Source organism: Nannospalax galili, unplaced genomic scaffold (genome assembly GCF_000622305.1).
Source record: "Nannospalax galili isolate Female #2095 unplaced genomic scaffold, S.galili_v1.0 scaffold146, whole genome shotgun sequence".
Taxonomy (NCBI): Eukaryota; Metazoa; Chordata; class Mammalia; order Rodentia; family Spalacidae; genus Nannospalax; species Nannospalax galili.
Genome location: NW_008357929.1, coordinates 8,961,169 through 8,982,800, shown reverse-complemented (window position 1 = coordinate 8,982,800; position 21,632 = coordinate 8,961,169). Strand labels below are relative to the sequence as shown.

The 21,632-nt window shown below is 44.6% G+C and overlaps 1 protein-coding gene across 1 annotated transcript; it reads right to left on the bottom strand.

Annotated features, from left to right (window-relative positions):
* Positions 1 to 8,896: 8,896 nt before the first annotated feature.
* LOC103752163 (asialoglycoprotein receptor 2) lies at positions 8,897 to 21,164 on the bottom strand. The gene is made up of 9 exons (XM_008855863.3): positions 20,987 to 21,164; positions 20,513 to 20,736; positions 16,095 to 16,211; positions 15,778 to 15,873; positions 15,119 to 15,190; positions 14,806 to 14,892; positions 14,569 to 14,725; positions 9,541 to 9,642; positions 8,897 to 9,296 (listed from the first exon to the last, which is right to left on the bottom strand). Exons 2-9 carry the CDS (start codon positions 20,634 to 20,636, stop codon positions 9,140 to 9,142), a joined length of 912 nt encoding a protein of 303 aa, XP_008854085.1. The 5' UTR covers positions 20,637 to 20,736; positions 20,987 to 21,164; the 3' UTR covers positions 8,897 to 9,139.
* Positions 21,165 to 21,632: the final 468 nt, after the last annotated feature.

Sequence of the window (21,632 nt, the reverse complement as noted above, 5' to 3'; positions counted from 1 at the left end):
GAAAAAAATGACAAAGCCTAAGCAAGTGATGATAGTCTGTTTAGGTTTGTTATATATAAAGGATGTAATAATAATAATATACACATAATCTTAAAATTTCTATGGTCATAGTTTAGTCAACTAGTTTAAGGAACAACACATATCTAGTCAAGGGTTTATCTGAGAATATTTGGTTTTTTACCCAAGCCTTATTTACATAGCACACAATAATTAAAAGTACCAGACTGGTGGAACTAACCTTATTGGAAGTTTAACAGCCATAATTTGAGGCCTATACTAATGTGGTCAGAGGGACTAAAAGGACAGTTTTTGCCCCTTGCCCTCTGTCCTTGTTTGCTGTGACAAAATACTCTGACCACTACCAACTTGGGGAGAAAAGGGTTTATTTAGCTTACAACTCCCGGGTCACAGTTCATCAGGGAGCCCAAGGTAGGAACTCAGGGCAGGAACCTGGAGGCAGGAGCTGGAGCACAGGCCATGGAGGAACACTACTAACTGGCTTGCTCCCCTGGCCCCTGCTCAGCCTGCTTTCTTATGCAACACAGGCCCACCTGCCTAGGGGTGGCACCACCCACAGTGGGCTGGGCCCTCCCACATCACTCATCAAGAAGATGCCCCTCAGACATGGCCACAGGCCAGTCCAATAGAGGCAATTCCCCAATGGAGGCTCCTCAACCCAGGTGTGTCGAGTTGACACTAAAGCTCTCCGGCACACCCTGTTACACAGTGAACCATACTAACCCACACAAAGGAGCAAGTGTAAGATCAGGGCTGCCATGCTCCTGTCCTCTTGTTCAGGGAGGCCATGGAGACCCCATGAGATGGACTTGAATCAGTCAGCGTCCTGTCTACAAAGAGGAGGGTCAACTCAAAGGAAACATCTCATTCATGCTTCCAAGTGAAGCCAGACATGGTCGAGCAGGACCTTTGACTTATCTTCACATAGATAGAACTGGTAAAAGAAAGGAGCCAGGAGTTCCTCCTAAGCCCATGTGACCCCTGAGGAACAGATCCTCAAAAACCTTAAGTGTGAAAATAAATGGATTTATTTGGGCCAACTGTATGGTCTTAAACACCCAAAAGGAAAGTATAACTAAAGAGTAAAGTCATCAGTATACTTAAGAGTTCAAGGAATTACATGTCACAGATATTAGGCTTAAGTCTATATAAAAAGTTATTTAGACAATTATTTCTTATTTATGATTTTGTTCCTAACCAGAAAGTGCTGCTCAGATGTAAGACTTCAAATCTTGGTCTCCAGTACTGTAGTGCCCACCTGTAGCTAAGGAAGACAACCAGCTACTCTTCTAAAATGATGAATAAATTTGTTTTCTTCCCCTATCTAGAAGCCTTTGAGAGGGAATTGACACTGATTCTAACCACTCCAACAGCTATCAAAATATCTGAAAGCAAATCCTGAATCCATCACTCTAGAGTCCAGCCTTGGAAGACAAAAGAAAAATGAGGAGGAACCCAATAGAGGGATGCTTTTGGAAGCCCTTGTCAAGAAATTCCAATGGACTCTCATATGAACATTTGAAAATTGCCCTGTTCTGACTTTTTTCTAGTTCCCTGTCTAGAACTTGTAATGCTAATTACTCTTGCCTTTACTTCTTCACATCTCCTATTCACAATTCAAAGACTTTCTTTTCCTCCTCAAGATAAGAGTTATGCAATCTGGGAGTCTTTTAGATAGACCCACTGAAGGGATGCTCCAATTGCCTCACCCTGTGTCCCTGTTTAGCCTGGAAGAAGCCAGAGCGGTTTGCATCCCAATTCCCTATTGGCAATTTGGGTAACCCCTTCAGAGGATGGTGTGATAAAAATACAAGGTAGGAATTTGCTAGGCAGTTAGGGTAAAAAGACCACAAAGAAAAGTAACCAGTTTCTTGGCTAAAACTCACAATGTCCTTGGGCCTCTTAACAACCTATTCCGTTCCAAAGGCCAAAAACGTTGAAAATATTTGGGAGCTTTTTTCTAATCCTTAAAAGATTTTTGGGTTACCTCTTCAGAGGAGGGGATGTTAGAGTAGCCAAAAGCCCCATAAAAAAATATATAAATCAAAGAAAAAGAAAGAGTACATGAAGTTATCAGAAAAAAAGTGATGGGGAGATTTAGGAGGAGTTGGAGGGGAGGGAGTGGGCATGGATTTGATCAAAACACCTTATATGCATGTATGAAATTCTCAATAAAGTATTTATTTAAAAAAAAAAAGAAGAGCCAGGCGTGGTGGCGCACACCTTTAATCCCAGCGCTCGGGAGGCAGAGGCAGGCAGATCTCTGTGAGTTCAAGGCCAACCTGGTCTACATAGTGAGCTCCAGGACAGCTGAAGCTACAGGGAGACCCTGTCTCAAAAAGACCGCCCCCAAAAAAAAGAATAATGTTCGCTTGATGGTAAAATCCTATTGCTGAAGACACAACACATTTAGGTCACAGGACATGGAGAAATCAAGATGGTACTGACAGCTTCCTCCCTGCTGGCGTTCTCATAGTATAGGAAGGTGCTGTGTCAGCTACTGTAGGAAAAATAATCCAAGTCTTACCTAGTTGTGAACCCTCTGAGCTACAACAATGACCAATGTTTTAAGATATACTCATGGGGAGCCTGGTGTGGTGGCACGTGCCTTTAATCCCAGCACTCAGGAGGCAGAGGCAGGCAGATCTCAATGAGTTTCAAGGCCATCATGGTCTACATAGTGAGTTCCAGGTTAGCTGGGTCTACAGAGAAATGCTGTCTCAAAAAGACAAATATATATATATACCCATGGGGGTATATTATGGGGGCAACTGGCTAGTTTCTGATTGGGTTTAAGGCCCACTCCACAAGAGGAAATTTGTACCTGGTATGGTTAATCTGGCCAGTAACCCATAGTTAGGGAGTTCATAAACCCCGAGTGAACCTACTACCACTATTTGCTAAATCATGGTATCTCTAAGTTTGTATCTCTCTACTCATAAATCAGTGTGGCAGCCAGATCTCATCAGAAGGTTGTGCGATGGGCAGTGATCAATGCAGAAACTCACAAGTGGTCAAAGTGCAAAGAATACATTTCTATGGAGTGCTCAGCCACAAATGGGACATATATACCATAATACCCCTCTCTCCAAGGCTCAGGGACTATTGCAGAAGGTGAGGGGAGAAATTGTTTTAGCCAGAGATCAGGGAGGCCTGGAGCAAAACAGTGCCTTCTGCACATGACAGGACCACTGCACTCATGAACTGACAGCAGCTGTGGTCGCCTGCACAAGACCTGTACATTATCAAGTCAGTCAATGGTCTAGCATGGAAAGGGAGGGGCTCACAATCCCCACCCTTAGCAGATAAGCTATTGACAGTAGATGGCTTCTGGTTTTCTTTAAGGATGTGGCCCCTAGTAGGTCAACCACACTCCAGTGGATGGCCCCACACTCCTGAGTATATGGGCATTCAAATTGTACTCAGGGGGTTATAACAACAAAATAAAAACAACACAGCCAGGTGTGGCGGTGTATATCTTTAATCCCTGCACTCGGGAGGCAGAGACAGGTGGGTCTCTGTGAGTTTGGGGCCAGCCTGGTCTACGTAGTGAATTCCAGGCCAGCTGGGGCTACAGGGAGACACTGTCTCAATAAAAAAATAAAAATAAATAAAAAAAATTTAAAGGACGACACAAAGTTGGGAGGGGAGGAGAATGGGGGGAATATGGGGATGATCTGGGAGGGCTGGGTTAAGAGTGGGGGTGATATCAAAATACATTACATGCCCCTATGAAATTCTAATTGAATTAATAAAAATATTATATTTTTCATATTTATGCCCTTGGAGGTCAGAAGAGGTTGTCAGATCCCCTGGGCCTGGAATTACGAACAGTTGTTAGCTGCCATGTGGGTGCTGGGATTCGAACCCAGGTCTTCTGCAAGAAAAACCAGTGTTCTTAACCGCTGAGTCATCTCTCCAGCCCCCAAATATTATATTTTAAAAAGAATTTTCCTGAGACTTATTTGCAGCAGCCAAAATGCAAAACAATCCAAGTGTTCTTCAGTGGGTGAATGCTTAAACACTCTCATACAGCTGTACCAGGGAACACTACTGAGCACTTAACAGTGATTACTGACCCATGCAATAACTTGGACAAATCTCCAAGGAATTATGTTTGATAAGACAAAATCAAGTCAAAAGGATTGTATACATGGCCCTATAATTATATTTATATAGCATCTTTGAAGTTACAAAAATTGAGAATGGATTTGTAGCTATCAGGGCTCAGGAACCCGGTACGGATCTAGGGCAGGGGGGTGGATGTATGTGTGGGTGTGAAAGACAGCAAAGAGAATCCTGATGGTAATAGAAATGTCCTGCTTTGTGACTGTGTCATGTCAAGGTCCTAGTCATGGTGTTGTGCAAAACTGGGCAAAGGATCATATAAGATCTCTCTAGATTATTTCTCTCTCCAATTATCTAAAATTAAAATGTCTACTTCTTAAAATGAGTTTTAACTTTATTCATCTACTTATTCTTTATCACTATTTTTTTCTGATTTTTTAATTTATTCATTGTGTTCTTTGTCCATTTCATGCATGTATGTCGTGCATTCTGGTTCCTCCACACACATCCCCCTTATTTCCTCCCATTCCTGCCAGGCCACCTAATTCCTTACAGATCTCTGTTCCATATTTAACAGTTTTTGTTTAGTGTCCTGCAGGTCTTTGGAGGGGTGGGGGAGGTCTTTTTGAGATAGGGTCTCCCTGTAGCCCCAGCTAGCCTGGAACTTACATGTAGACCAGGCTGGCCTTGATCTCACAGACATCCGTCTGCCTCTCTTTCCCAAGTGCTGGAATTAAAAGCATGTGCTACCACACCCAGCACTGTCCTACAGATTTTAATTAAGGCTGTATGACCCTGAATTTGGAAATAGCCATCAAAGCCTAGTGGGCTCACCAGTGGTTACACAACTGGATCCTATGCTTCTCCATCTCCCAGACTCTATTAGTTGCCAGTAGATGAGTGCTAAGTGGTAGGACCCCATAAACTCCTTCCCCATCCATAACTGACTGTTAGGAAGATCCAACTTGTATGGGCCCAGTGCCAGCAGACAGCCAATGTGAGCTCATGAGTGTAAGAGCCATGATGTGTTGAAAAGATGGCATTTCACAGCCCTTCTTCCTATCTTGAGGTTCTTACATTCTTTCTATCTCCCCTTCCACAAGGTTTCTTAAGTATTAAAAAGGCAGTATAAATGTCTTATTTAAGGCTGAGGTCTCAACCAGTCCTTATTCTCAACATCTTATGCAGCCATAAGTCTTTGCATTTACCTCCATTCTCCACAAGGTGAGGCTTCTCTGTTTAAGGCTGAAAGTAGCCTTTGTCTATAAGTGTAAGTATTTAGAATGTGGTTTCATGCTATGCACATCAGTTCAGCTAACCAGCAGTCCTGGGTTCCCCTCTAGGGCCTAAGACCTCTACAGTCATGGGTTTTGGAATGAGTTTAAAGTACTAAGTGTAGGTTATTCTACCACTATTAATTCTCTCCTGCTGCTATATTTTGATGAATTTTTTAGTTCATTTTTCAACTTTTTAAGTTGGGTGCTTGGTTTATTTTCAGTCTTTAGTTTTTAGTTATTAAAAAATCTTGAAAATGAGGGCTGGAAAGATGGCTCAGCAGTTAAGAACACTTTCTGCTCTTACAGAAGATCCAGGTTCTGTGATTCACAACCATCTGCTATTTCAGTTTCAGGGGGTCTGGTGCCCTCTTCTGACCTCTATAGGTACCAGGCATGAACATGGTACACATACATACATGAAAACAAACATTCATACACATAAAAAATAAATAAATAAATCTTTCCCCAAAAGTTTTGAGAGCATTCATTTTCTCTGAGGCCAGCTTTAACTATATTCCATAGTCATTAATATGTTTCATTATTTTACAAATAAGTTTCTGGATGGAGCATGTAATGTGGAAAAGTATTTCTTCATTTATAATAGCTAACCCCTTTTCCTTTGTGTACAATTTTAATTTAGCTGTAGTATAACAGAAGAATGCAACCTGAAAATCCTTCACTTTGGCAATTATTAAGATTTTTGCTTTGCTAGACTGTAACAAAATCACTCCCAACAGCACATACAAATGATTTTACTTGTCATTGCTAGAAGATTTTGCTGGATCTCACATATTGTTCATCTTTTAGAGGCTTTTTCTTTGAGGCAGTCTCATTTTATAGGCCAGGCTGGCCTAAAAATGCATATGTAGCCCAGGCCAATCTAGAAGGCATACATAGCCCAGGGTAACTTCCAGCATCTTCCTACTTTTCCGCCCCCAAGAATTGGGATTCCTGGCTTGAGTTGCCACACCAGCTGCCAGAGGCAATTTTACCTGATTAAATGTGTTGTTGCTAACCCAGAACATGCTCAAGTTTACATGCAACCCTAGAACATGCTCAAGTTTACATGCTACTCTAGTTGAGTCATCTCAATAACTCCAAAGAATAGAAAGCTGAATATATTGTAATGTTCACTTTATTGATTTGCTTTATCTTATCTTACATTAGTAGTTCATTGTTATAAATGATAAACCAGGGGCTGGAGAGATGGCTCAGCAGTTAAGAGCACTGACTGCTCTTTCAGAGGACCAGGGTTCAATTCTCAGCACCCACATGGTGGTTAACAACCATCTATAGCTCCAGTTCCATGGAATCAGATGCCTTTTTCTGACCTCCAAGAGCATTGCAGGACACGGGTGCACTTACACACATGCAGGCAATACACTCATGCACATAAAATATAATAATAAATAAAATATTAAAAATAAAACAAATGATAAAGGAATACTGTCATTATAACTAACTTAAGTCCATAGTTTATGTAAGACTTTATTCTTTCTGTTGAAAGGGATTTTGACAAATATATATACTGACACATGCCTACTTTTATTGTCTTCATAGTTTTGGGGGGGTGTCTTTTTTTTTGAGACAGGGTCTCCCTGTAGCCCCAGCTGACCTAGAACTCACAGAGATCTGCCTGCCTCTGCCTCTCAAGTGCTGGGATTAAAGGTATGTGCCACCATACCCAAATCTGTCTTCATAGGTTTACCATCTCCAAAATCACATATAGTTATTGCTATAGTTATAAAATGTCCCTGGAGGAATGTGTGACTATACCCCCAGAAAAGGAAGCATTCTCTCCTCAAGGGAGGATAGAGTCTCACACCACTCAGCAAACTCAGGCAACTTACAAAGGTCACAAGGCCCCTCTGCAAGGTCATGTAAGAAGCATTGATAGCTGGGGAGAAGAGAGTCTTTAGTGGAGCTCTCTGAAGGTTATATACCCATCTCTGAAGAGATGCCATTTTCATGAGTTATCACCTATCCTGGGGTGGAACTTTTTGGTGATGCAGCTGCCTTATGTCAACTATATTTCTGCAAGTAACCCCCCACATGTCCATGCTCCTGTAAGTAACCCCAATAAACTCATTGGTTAATGAAGCTAGACTTGGGCAGAATCCTTTCTTTGGTTTGTCATTGGTGCCCCATATGGGAATCAATAGATATTCATTGACTTTTCTCCAGGAAAAGTCACACAGCACCCTCACAGGCTCATGTGTTGAACAGTTGGTCCCCAGCTGGAGGCACTGTTCTGAGAGGTTCTGGAAACTTAAAAGAGGTGGAGCCTAGTTGGAGGAAGTAGATCACTAGGGTGTGTCCTCAGGCTCCTATCTTTTCCCAGTGTCTGCCTCTCTGCCACCATGATGTCCCACCTTACCACAGGCCTAGATCAGGGGATCCAAGGACTGTGATCTGAAACCTTTCAAAAAGTGAGCTTCTTCCTTTACATTGTATTTTTGTCCAAAGCAACAAGAAGGCCAACTGATAAGGAAATTTAGTACCAAAGAAGTGGCATTGTTACTGTGACTATTTGCAATGTGTTTCTTAAGCTTTTGGAACTGGTTTACAGGAGAAATTTGGAAGAGTTTGGAGAAACAGCCTGGAAAAAGTTTGGGGAACTATATACAAAATTTAATGGGAAGTTCTGGTGTCAGGGCGCAAAATTCTGAAGAATGGTGGTAACGATGGTGCTCAGGTGAAAATGAGGACTCTCTTGAGAATTGGACTACAGGCCAAAATGGCTACAAATGGCAAGGCCATAAGGATGGACTGTCCCATCCTGTGACGAGAGATCACTGTCTAGATTGGGTGTTTCCCAGTTCTTGGCATCTTGTTCAAATTTAATGCAAATCATGTTCATTTATCGGAACAGTCATGAAAAATTTTGTAACTGAACATCAGAAACTCTTGGCATATCTGAGGCTTCCAACATTATATATGAAAACAAACAAAAATGGCAACTTTTCACTTACCACAGTGAATGATTAAATAATATGTGGCACATTCATACTTCAGAATTCCCTACAGCTGCTAAATTCAATGAGATAAAATCTGTCAGCATGGGTTAGAAACAACATCGATAGGCACTAGAGAGTGAAACACATTGAGTATTTGGTTCTATACAGTATTGCATATGTGGATGTGCACAGGAAGCACTCTGACAGGACACACTAGAAGTGGTTAACCTAAGAAGAAGTGTAAAGAAGGAAAGAACCCTTAATGTGTGTGTGAGCCTTCTTACCCCCAAGGCTTGGGTTAAAGCCAGGATGTTCCCTGCCACACCAGCCTGGGGAAATCCTGAATGCAGGCAAGTTCCTCTTCTAGGAACCCCTGGGGGTCTGAATGGCTTCTCCAGCCCCTCCCCGTGCCAGCCACTAAGGTTCCTATTGTCAGCCTCTTTCTCTCCTCTCTCTGACACTCAAATAGGGCATGTAGGGGTTACACCATGACTTACACCCTGCCTGGTCCAGACACTCTCACCTCCCTCTTCTTTGCACCCTACATGTCCCAAGAGTTCCAAATAACCAGGCACATGAGTTTCAAGTATTTTTCTTTTTCCTACTCTGTTCAGAAGGCTGAAATTTATAACAGTTGCAATGAATTGTGGGAAGAGGCTTCCCAAAGCCTGAGACAATAACACCACCTTCTGTGTTTTCCCATAGGCCCTCCTCACTCAGGGCTTTCTCTTCCTCACTTCACAATCCCCAGTGAAGAAGAAGCTGAGGTGGCAGGGGAGCATGGTGAATGAAATGTTAGGTGGACGCACAGCGGAGCGGCTAGTGGGTGATATTCCGACTCTTCTCACAAGCCCAGCGGTTCACCTGCAGGCAGAAGTTGTCATTCCAGCGGCCATCTGACAAGATTTCAGCGCAGTCTTCACCTCCTCCCAGCTCATGACCCTGCCAGTTATCTGGTTGAGTGATAGCCCAGTTCCTAAGGAAGTAAAACAAAGCTCAAACTCTGACCTTGCCACCTCCCAACAACCCTGTTCCCCTACCCTCAAAAAAGCACGGCCTTTGAAGGGTTCAGGGGTTGAAGATGTGCAGCCTTGGAGAGTTTGGAAGGGGAGGTTTGGGAAAGTTAGCCTGGGGGACCTGTAGGAATATCTTGAGGAGAAAGGCCAGGTGGTTGCCCCTGCAGCAAACTAACAAGGGGATGGTGGGAAGGAGGTACTTACTGGTAGTTGTTCCTGTACTCAGTTCCATCCACCCATTTCCAGGAGCCATCCCTGTCAGTTAGACCTATCCAGGTACTAAATGAGCCTGTATGCTGTACCAGCCTGGGTTATAGTGAGATAGAAAAAAAAAAAAAAAAAAAAAAAAACAGGCATGGGAGGAAGTTGCTTCATCCCCCATCAATGCAAACATCCATGTGTCCCCCACCCCAGCCTTCCCCAGCCTGACCTGCCCATGCGGAATCCTCAGCCTCCAACACAGCCATTTCCTTGCTTTTTCCTTTGTAAACACAGCTATTGTTAAATGAACACCTACTGGGTTAGACTTTGTGTTAAATGCTTTATACAAGGATCATCTCATTTAATCCTCAGTAGCTCTCCAAGTTGGGTGCCACAGTAACCTTCACTTTACAAAGTAGTTGTTAGAGCCCAGAGAATCAATCTAGTATCTAGTTTGTGACCACTGCTCTCTCTTTCCGGCCTGAGCTTACTTCCCACTCCATTCCTAACACAGCTACTACCCTGACTCTGGTCTCACTGTCTTCTGCATACAGCATTAAACTCTTAAGACCCTGATCTGGCTGCACCATAGATCCCAGAACCCATGACAGATCTCGGGTTCAGTCCCCTTCTCAAGCACATCGGCCCCTGGTTCTCTAACTCCTGTTATCATTTCCTGAGGCTTGCCAGGCCCCAGAGTTTCCAAGCTTGGGCCCACTGTCCAGAGCACCATTATGACCTGGCTATGTAGGGTCTGGCAATCTCTACTGAAAGTAGGATATCCTGGATACAAGGGGGCATCCCAGTCAGCCAACTAGCGGAGGGCTTCAGCAAAAGTGTCTTTGAGCTTGCAGAAAGCCCCCTAGGACTCTTGTACAAAAAGGCACTGCAAGGGCTAGAAAGATCACTCAGTGGTTATGAGCACTGACAGCTCTTGCAAGGCAGTTCTAGGAACCTGAGTTTGGTTCCTAGTACCTACCCAGTGGCTAACAACCATATATAACTCCAGTTCCAGGAAATCCAGTGTGCTCTCCTGGCCTCCAAGATCATTACACCCACATGGTGCACTTAACACATGCAGACAAACACATATACACATAAAAGAAAAGTTAAAAACTATTTTTAATTATTTTTTTGTGTGTATGAGTGTTTTGCCTACATGTGTGTAAGTGAACCGCATGTTTGCAATGCCCACAGAGGTCAGAAGAGGGCATCAGATCTTCTGGAACCTGAGTTGCAGATGGTTGTCAGCCACCCCATGGATGCTGAGAATCGAACTCAGGTCCTCTGCAAGAGTAGTAAATGCTCTTAACAACTAAGCCATCTCTCTAGCCCCAAATACATTTTTTTTTTATTTTAAAGTCACTCCAGGTAGCTTTCTCTTATAAATGTGACTATTCCTGGAGATATAAGTGCCCTTTTTTTGGATAATTGCAAAAGAATACATGGTCACCTGCCTTTGTGAAGGAAGGAATAGTTTGACCAACATGCATTCTGGTAATGCCCTGTGATGGCATGTGAAGGAACCCCACTGCATTTGAAGGAAAATGGCCCAAATCCATTCACACTCTCCAGAGACTAACCAACATTGTAGTTGGCTACCTCATCCAAGAACAGAATCAGTGACAGCAGCACCCATGAATTCTAGAATTCTGCAGGTAAAGCAATGGCCCATGGTGAAGAGGCAGCTCTCCAGGCCTGGTGAGGCTACTCCACAAGTTCAGAAGGGCCAACAAAGTTGGGGAGAAGAGATAAATATTTGGAAAAAAAAAGCCATCAATTGGGATGTTTTTGAGACTATCATGCCCTGAGAAGAAATATGCTAGGGGCGGGGATATAGCTCAGCAGGCAGAGTTCTGGCCTAGCAGAGGGAGGCAGAGACAAGAAGATGGCTGGAGCTTACTGTTCTCCAGCCTAGCAGACATGTGAACCCAGATTCAGGAAAAGACCCTGCCTCAGAAGAACAGGCAGAGAGTGATGGAAGAGGACACCCAGCGCCTTCTCTGGCCTCCATGCACACACACATAAAGGCACATACACACACACACACACACACACACACACACACACACAGATACACAAATAATAAATAAATAAATAAATAAATAAATAGCAAAAGCATAAAATCAGGATTGAGATTAAATGTATCAATTTAAAACTAAATGTAAGGAAGATACAACTGCTTATTAAAAGAAAAATCATCTCAGTTACTCAGGCAACTGAGTTAGGAGGATCTGGAGGCCTGGACAACATAGTAAGACCTCATCTCCAAAGAAAGAAAAAGGGAGGAGAGAGAGGGAGAGAAAGAGAGAGGAAGAAAAAGAGGGAGGGAGGGAGGCAGGCAGGGAGGGGAGGAGGAAGAGGGAGTTAAGGAAGAGAGAGAGAAGGAAGGTGAGAAAGCATTCTTACTTGTGGTCCTCCTAAGGGCTAAGAGAAATCACTCTCACTGAATGTCTGGGGTTTTTTTGGTTTCTTTCTTTCTCTGTTTTACTTTTATTTATTTTTATATATGTGTTTGTGCCTACTTGTCTGTATATGCACCACATACAGGCAGTGCCCAAGGAGGTCAGAAGAGGGCATGAGATCCCTTGAAACTGGAGTTACAGGTGGTTATGAGCCACCCAATGTGGGTGCTGGGAACTGAACCCAGGTCCTCTGCAAGAGCAGCAAGTGCTCTTGACCACTGAGCCATCTCCCCCAGTACCTGGATTTTTGTCACTTTAATCAAAACCATAGTCTTTATGCAAACTGTAAGAGAAATACCTTAACTTTGGCCTCATGGTAGCATTCTACAGAAGACCACTCAGGATAAACCCAAGATTAATTAAATCAGAATCTTTGAAAGATCCAGGAGTTAACATTTTTTAGTCCAGGCTGAGATTCACTAATCTAAAACAAAGAGACTCAAAAATGCTTGGAAGTGAAAGGCTATGTATGCAAAGTTGCCAGTAGCCAAGAATGTCCATGATAGCAGAGTCAGACAGGCATGTATGCAGTCGCAGGTTCTGAATGCAGTGCCCCTTATGTTTAGATCAGATTTTTTAAAAACACACTGTTGTGTGAACGTTTGCCCTGTACCTTGCAAACAGGCCACATTTTGTTGCTAGTAGTTTCCTGAGTCCCTGCAGAGATATGCCCTTTGGTCTGCCCACCTTTTGTTCTTGAACACCTGCTTAGAGCACCTCAACCATGCTAATAAAAATTTGGGGAGTTGGAAACTCAGGGCTCTTGGTTCTACAGAGCAGGGAGTCTCCTGGTCCCCAGCTTCCTTTAATATTAAATTGTCTCATGTGTAATATATTATTAGATACCACACCCGGCCCTCTTTTGTGTACATTACCACCCAGCCATGCAGGACATAGCACTCACTCCACTGTGTGCCTCCCAGAGCCCTACTACACTTCTGTCCCTACTACACTTCTTCCTTAGGTTAAAAACTAAGAAATAGCCAGGCGTGGTGGTGCACGCCTTTAATCCCAGCACTTGGGAGGCAGAGGCAGGCGGATCTCTGTGAGTTCAAGGCCAGCCTGGTCTACATAGTGAGTTCCAGGACAGCTGGGGCTACAGGGAGACCCTGTCTCAAAAAGACCAAAAAAAAAAAAAAAAAAAAAAAAAAAAAAAAAAAAAAACTAAGAAATAAATCCCAGAAGAAAACTGACTCTCCTTCTCTGAGCAGCCATCAATTGCCAATAGCTCCTCAGCTAAGGGTGGGGACTCATGAGCTCCACCCACCCTGGAATTCTGACCAACTTAATCTTGTGCAGACTTTATTGTGTATGCAGTCACAGCCGCTGTAAGTTCATGAGTGTAATGGCCCTGTCATGTCCAGAAAACACTTTCACAACAGTGTTCCACAACCTCTGGCTCTTGGCCCCTGATGGGTTGCCTGAGTCCCAGTGGATGGGCCTATACACACACACACACACACACATACACACACTGGCAGCACTGAGTGGACTTAGTGTCTTAGAAAAAGAAAAGAGTGCATAAAGTTAGGAGGATGATGTGGTGAGTAGCAGTTCTGGTAGAAGTTCTGGGGGAGAGATGTAGAATTGATTAAAACATTGCATATATATATATGAAATTCTAAAAGAATAATGAGGGGCAGGGGAGATGGCTTTGCTGGCTTTGCTGTTAAGAGTGCTGTCTGCTCTTCAGACGACCAGGGTTCTATTCCCAGGACCCACATTGTGGCTAACCAACTGTAACTCCAGTTCCAGGGGATCCAACACCTTCTTCTGACCTCTTCAGGCATTGCATGACATGGGTGCACTTATATGGAAGCAATCCACTCATACACATAAAATAGAAAAATAAAATATTTTTAAAGTAATAATGAAAATAAATAAGAAATACAAGGGTAAGAATGCTTGCCATGCAAGCCTGATGACCTGAGTCCAACCCCCAGAGCTCACATAAAGGTGAAAGGAGAGAACTAACTCCACAAAGTTGTCTTCTGACTTCCATATGCACATCGTGGCACACACACCTAGACACACACATCTCTCACAAACACACATAATATTAGTAATAAATAAAAATAAAACCTCAAAATAAATAAGAAACATGTCTGATTGAGTCTCTTGATTAAGCCTTCAAGATTTTGGAGTCCCCCAAATTGTAATAGCCAAAGTAACTTCATTTTGTATAAAGCGGCCACTTTAAACTTCAAAGGCTAGAAAAACAACCAGCTTCAAGGTTAAGTGCCTGAACTTGGTTGCTTCCCCTTAGAAGAGTGCTTTCTTTGGAGTAGCTGACCTTGGTCAGCTCCCAGACACTGCAGCTGTGCTTCTTGCCTAGCCAAGAAGCCTAAATAACAATAGTAATCAGAAAGTGCCTTACTGTCAAGGTCTTTATACCTCTGTTAAGAGGACTAACAAAAGCTTGTTCTGGCTTCTGTAGTTTGCTTATCTGCTAACTGACCCTACTCAGGACCACCTGGCCTTACTCATGTGTGATGAAATTCCTACGGTATTTGCAGTTTTTACCTTTATAAGCTAGTTGCACCCTCCCCTAGGGGCCATGGGTAACAATTTCCTCACCTGCTCCTCCCAGGAGTTGATGACCAACAGGTGGGCGTTCTCCAGCTGGCAGTACTTGTCAGCCTCAGCCCAGGTCATACCAGTCCGAGAAAACCAGTAGCAACTGCCCCCATGCTGTACCCAGTTAACAGGGCAACATTCTGTGCCTGAGGGAGAAAAGGGGAGAAGACAATGAGATCCAGTTGGAGGGGACATACACACTGGGACCCAAAGCTCTCTGTCCTACCATTGCTCTGGAGAAATGCCAGCTGACAAGTCAGGGAGCGCAGATCCAATGGGAAATGCTTCAGGTGAAGAAGCAAGGTAGAATGATCTAGAAAACAAATGAATGGATAGAGATTGGGCAGGCATGTGGATACCCACCTGCCAGGACCAGTCACAGAACTTCAGTTATTGGCTGAGGAAGCACACACACATTCCACATTCCATGCCACATGCCACACTATAAAAACCCACACAAATATACAAAATACAACATAGACACCACAGAGAGAGAGAGAGAGAGAGAGAGAGAGAGAGAGAGAGAGAACGTCTTTGACCTGCTTTTAAGTCCTGCTGCTGTTTCTCTAAATTGGCTCTGAGGGATGTCAACTTGTCATCTGTGCCGCCCCCTGAAAAAGAGGGATACTAAATGATTTCCCTTCAGGCTGCCTCCTGAACATGTCTCCAGCCTCACACTCCTGGGGCACCAGTGGAGACCCATCACCTTGTCCCAGACATTACTTAATCTACTGCCCATATCCCCCAACCTCCCTCAAATACTCCACACTGCCATAGAGGCTCTGACCACTGTGTTGCTTAAACTCCTTCACTAGGTCTCCAAGTTCTCACAGCCAAGTCCTACTCAGTTTGCCATGTGGCCTGGCCCCTCCCTGCTCTCTAACCCCTGACACTGTTCACCAATCACCTCCTTTCACACTAGAATTAGACACCAAATCTGCAATGATTTTCCTCATCTCCTGCCCATAATGGCCTCTTCTCTCGGCCTGGCAATCAATGATCTCCCTTCACTTCACCCCCTACCCTGCTTCATCCTCCAATCCCCTCAGAGCAGGCCCCATGTTCTGGGACACCTTGCCAGTTCCTTAGGTTGTATTGTCTGCTCTGATCTTCATCCCTACAGACCCTGAACATACTCATACTGCAGACCTAGCAAATCTGTGTAGATAAAAAAATGCCAACCATCTAGCCCACTCACCATGGAAGCCCAGAGCCTGGATCTCCATCAGAGTACTGGAGGATAAGTTGCTGAAAGCTTCTTTCAGGGTCTGCAGCTCTGCTTGCAGCTGTATGCCTTGTGAGGACACAAGTAGGACAAGATGGATGTGGGGCTGTGTCCCTATCACCATCTGTCACTACCGCTATCATTGGTCCCATCATTTCCCTACCACTGACCCCCATTTGCACCCAGCACCTGCCCCATGCTGCCTCTACCTCTTCCCCTCTTGTTGCCCCCATCACCACCCTGAACTCTTTTCCATCCTTGCCTCATCCCTGTCAGGCCCATGACCTCACTTTGGGATGAAGTCACACAGATGGCCACCAGTAGCAGGACATTGAAGCCCAAGGCAAGCAGACTCAGATGGAACCTGGAACAGAGGCGATGTGGAAAGGGCTGGGAAGGAGGCTGCCCTGTGAGAGACAGAGACTGTGTCAAGAATTCCAGAGAACTATAGATGGAGAACAAGACACAGTAGAGCACAGGGCACAGAAGTCTGAGGAGGCACAGCCTGGGTAAGGGAGAAAAACAGATGGGGGCTGAGGGGATTGGACAGGTTTAGATCCCAGCACTGGGGCATCACACAAACATTGGCATGCCTGCACCCATGCATATGTCTCTACACAGGTGCACACAACACTCATGCACATGACACAAGATACACTAGTTGTGTGCAAAGGTGAGATCTTACACCTGGAAAGAGGAAAACACAGGAAGACTGGGGAACAGAACTAGTCTTTATTAGATACCTTTAAAAAGGAGCACACCTTTAATCCCAGCACTCAAGAGGTAGAGGTAGGTGAATCTCTGTAATTTCCAGGCTAGCCTGATCTACATAGTGAGTTCCAGGCCAGCTGGGGCTGCAGGGAGACCCTGTCTCAAAAAGACAAAAAAAAAAAAAAAAAAAAAGGAGGAAGAGGAGAAGGAGGAAGAAGAGGGTCTATAAATGGTTTTGCTGCCTGCCCATGAGTCAGAAACCTGCAGATCACTTCTATCTATCTTAGCCCCTGTCTCTTCAGACTGGAGGGTCTACAGGCTCCATTCTGTGCTTTTTTTTTTTTTTTTGAGGCAGTGTCCAGCTGGCCTGGAACTCACTATGTAGACCAGGCTGACCTTGAACTCACAGAGATCCACCTGCCTCTGCCTCTGAGTGCTGGGATTAAAGGTATATACCACTATGCCCAGCCATCCTGTGCTTTTCTTAAAAGTAATGCCCACACCTCTCATACAAGCCTCTCCTCTATCACAAGCCCTCTGGGATTCTTCAGCCCAGGTCATCCCACCATAGAAGACACACCAAGAGCCACTGTCCAGGCCTACCCACTTCACTCATCTCTCCCAACTCAGAACCTCTTCCCCCAGTTCCCATCATCCTTGTCCCTGTCCCCAGAAATTTCACTGGAAGAAATTTCGCTGTCCCCTTGGCCTTCAGTCCTCCTACAGTGACCTCTCCTGCCCCTTGATACATTTGCACTATGACTACCATGTTTTCCTTTCATGCCGACAAACACACATTTCTTTCATATATACCCACATACTCGGACTTATGCACACATTCTTACACTTTCTCACACACTTACCTTATGCATTCTCACACACCCACACCTTCACCTTCATAAGCTGGCCTGACCCTGCTGTCCAGGCCCAGAGGAGTGACCCTTCCCCAGCCCTGTCCTCCTGCCTTCACCCACCCACACTCAGGCTCCTCTACATGAGCTTCTGACTCTGAGGCCTTCCCTGCCTCAGTGTCATCATGCCTAGGCACCCCCATATTCTGGGGATAGCTCAGTCAGGAGCCAGGAATCCTCCTGAGGTCATTTCCTACTGCTTTTCTGAGTTGGATACTGCTACTACAAGTGACCATCCAGAACTCAATGACTGTCACCTTCTTTCACTGTAGCCACTTTCAGGATCCCAACTTAACACAGAGACTATGACTCTGAGTTGTCCCCAATCCAAACTCCCTAAACAAGCCTCCCCTGTTCCTCATCTCCCCCAGACACCCTCCCTGAAACCTTCATCCTGCTATGCTGTGATTGGCTGCAAAACACTGTGAATTTTATCCTGCTGGGTGCTGGATGTTTTCATAGTTCTTTAAATATTCAGCTTTCTTCTGGGATGTACTTGAGTAACTTAGAATCTTTCTGACCCTGTGAGCCCTAACCATCTTGGTTCTTGACTTTTAGCTTCATCTCTTCAACTTGAAGAGTCTGAAGACTCTGTCTCAATTTCCCATCTCTTCCCAGTGAATGCATCCACTAACATGTTGGGAACTTGATTCCCAGTGCAACAGTCCTGGGAGGTAGAGCTAGCAGGTGATTAAGTCTTAAGGCTCTGCCCTCCTGAAGGGATTACTGATATCATTGCAGGAAAGGATTCCTTGCAAAGAGCTCCCCTTTTGCTGTCTCTCTCACACCACCCCCCTTTGTTCTTCTACTATGGGATGATGCAGTAAGAAAGCCCCTACCAGACACAGTCCTCAGTCTTGGGCTTCCCAGCCTCAAGAACCACAAGCCAATAAATCCCTGTTTACTGTAAATTATTCTGTCTCATGTATTCTGTTTCAGCTGCATAGGACAGACTAAGTCATATTCCATCCAAAAGCTCATTCTGACCAATCTCCTCAACCAACCCAGCCTTGAACTCCACTGCTAAACCCTGACTGCTTTCCCTAGTACTGTTCATGCAAAGAACACTTTTCCTGTTCCCACCTAACCTGTGATCTATCAACTGCCCACACTGTGTCACCAACTAGCTCTGGCATCATGGTCAAGTCATTCATTCTCTTAGTGCCCAGAAATGGCAATAACAGGGCTGGAGAGATGGCTCAGCAGTTAAGAACACTGGTTGTTCTTGCAGAAGACCCGGGTTCAAATCCCAGCAACCACATGGCAGCTAACAACTGTCTGTAACTCCAGTCCCAGGGTATCCGTCAGCCTCTTCTGACCTCCGTGGGCATTGCACGACACGGGTGCACTTACCTACATGCAGGCAATACATGCACAACATAAAATAAAAATAATAAAGAAAAAAAATTTTTAAAGAAATGGCAATAACAAAAGCAGTCACCTGACTGAGTTGTTCTGAGAAATCATATGAATAAAAACATATAAAGGATGGTGTAGGCAAGTTTGAAAGTCAAAGAATGGCTCTACCAAAGGTGTAATAGCAACAGCCATATTTAACCTTCTTTCAGAAAAAAAAATTAATTACAGGGGCTGGAGAGATGGCTCAACACTTAAGAGCACTGGCTGCTCTTGCAGAGGACCCGGATTCAGTTCCCAGCACCCACATAGCAGCTAACAACCATCTGTAACTCCAGTTCTAGGGGATCTGACGCCCTCTTCTGGGCATTGCATGACACGGGTGCACTTAACACATGTAGACAATATTATACACATAAAAATAATAAATAAAATAAAATTAATTACACACATACACACATGTATATGAAACAACAATCTTCAAGACACTAGAAATCAGGCAATGAAGGGCAATAATCCTTGAAAGACAGGAAATGAATTAGATGAGTCCTCCAATTGCCCAGTTTCCTACTTAGAGAAACTTTTCAGGCCACTGGGCAGAGATGGGAAATTGAGACAGAGTCCAGCAGACTCCCCAAATACTTATAGGAATACAAAAACATCCAGCACCAGCAATGTAAAACTTACAACGCTTGGCAACCAATCAAAAGTTATAGGGCATGTAATGAAATAGGAAAATATAACTCAAATTGAGGAGGTCATTAAATCTACCAAAACAGGCATGGGGTGTATCTCAGTGATAAGCACTTCCCTAGCATGTATAAGGCCCTGGGCTCCACTGCCAATACAAAATAAGTAAGTAAATAAATCTATCAAAATGGGTTCATAAGTGCCACAGATGTTTGAACTAGCAGACAGGATATTGAAAAAGTGATATAACCATATCTCATATCTGCAAGTCATTAGAGCTATGAAATATAATTAAAAATCCCAAGTTGGCTGGGCATGGTGGTGCACACCTGTAATCTTAGCACTCAGGAGGCTGAGGGAGAAAATTGCTGAAAGTCCAAGGCCAGCTTGCAGGTCAGAATAAGATCTGTCTCAAAATAACAACAAAAAAAAAAGTCCCAAGCTGAACTTCTAGAAATGAAAACTACATTGTCTGCATTATAGGCAAAAAACTACACCATGTAACAAGCCCATACTAACCAATGTCCCCTCCCTGAACTTGAGCCCCGTCCCTTCTGTCTCCATAGACCCTGGCACCATCACCAGTACCCATACCTGTCACCCTCCATCTCTAGCTCCTGCCTTTCTGCCTAGAACCATTGAAATCTCTCTTGCCCTAAAACATTTTCCCAATCACTTATGGCCTCATGTGTTCAAATTTTGCTAAAGGATGACCCAAACAGGCTGGGAATATCCTGGGATTTCTATATCCATTTCCACACCTACTCTAACTCACCCCAGTGTCCCCTAGTCCTGACGGACTCAGCATTCCTCCTATGCATATGCATGCGCATTCACAGACAGCATGCATATGCCCCAGGGGGAGGAGGGGAAAGGAGGGCATCTTTTCCTTGGAACTCTCTGCAGTCAGAAATGTCAACAGCCCATATCTGGAGGGATGCATGCCCTGCTCACCAAGTGAACATGGCAGACTTCAGAGAGACAAAGCAGTTGGCAGCTAAGACAGGGTGCTGGTAAAGCCCTAGAAACCGGGCACTTGCCTTCCCAAAATGGATTTTCTGTCCTAAGATTCTGCCTGTGAGGCCCTTGCTCTTCATCGCCAGTGACTTGACGGACATTTTCCTCAGAGTCCAGCTGCTGGATGTCTTGAAAGTCCTTCTCCATGATAAGTTCCCAGGGCTGGAGCTGGAACTGGGACTGAGTTGAGGTTTCTCTTAGGGCTGGGTCTGGGGTTTGTGCTGAGACACAAAATTCTGTGGAGGGACTGAAATAGGACCTGAGTGGGTCAAGATGAGTGTGCCTGAGAGTGAAGATTAGTTTGGGGCAAAGATATAAAATACTATATATGGTCCTGTCTTTTCTTAAGAGATGGCTTGGTCCTTGGCATGGCCAGGAGCCTTCCCACCACACTCTCATGGACCAAACCACTCCACATGTTCTCATCCAACCCCCAGTGTCCCCAAACCATGGTCCAGTCATCTCCAGTTCCTCCTGCTTCCCACCACCTCAGTTACCTGTTAAAGGTATGAAGAGCTGACTCTGGTTTCCAAAGGCAATCCAAACCCAGGGAGAAAAAGGGGTTAAAGCTGGGAGAAATGGGGCAGGTGGTGCTAGATGAGAGGGGAGGAGGGAATTAATCCAGGGAAAGACCCCGAGTCCCAGTGTATGAGCGTCCAAGTCAGTCTAACCTGTCATCTCCTGCCCCCTGGGACTTTGAACTGTAAATAGAAATAGAAACACAGTTGGAACTTGGACCATGAGTAATGGAGCAGACAACACGTTTCTGTTCTCACAACAAGAAAAAGAGGGTCTCCTGGCCCATAAACATAGGCACACACACCCACTCTAGTCACCTTATTCCTAGTTGCACAATTTGGAAGGGGAGCCAGGCATGGATGGGCAGAATGCAGTTTGTTGTTTCCCCTCTGTCCCTCCCGTTTCACTTCCTGCCTCTGCATTTCCCAGAATTATTGATGTCTCCAAATATCCCTGACCAGGATCAGAGGGACCCGCAGACCAGTTCCCTGTTCTTGACCTATCTGAGCCTGTGACTCTGGTACCCCAGCCCCAGGCTCCCCAGCTCTCCAGTGAGTGGTCTGATTCACTCGCCCTCTTGAGTATTTAAGTTCCTCAAGATACAGAGGTCATAGCAGGAGGAGA

Excerpts from the sequence above, each read along its gene's own strand:
- LOC103752163 (XM_008855863.3), bottom strand. The coding sequence starts at position 20,636 with ATGGAGAAGGACTTTCAAGACATCCAGCAGCTGGACTCTGAGGAAAAT. Across the intron at positions 14,726-14,805 it reads GGCATTTCTCCAGAGCAATG|GCACAGAATGTTGCCCTGTT; the intron begins GTAGGACAGAGA and ends TTTCTCCCTCAG. Across the intron at positions 9,643-14,568 it reads GAGGAGCAGGTGAGGAAATT|GCTGGTACAGCATACAGGCT; the intron begins GTTACCCATGGC and ends ACTATAACCCAG.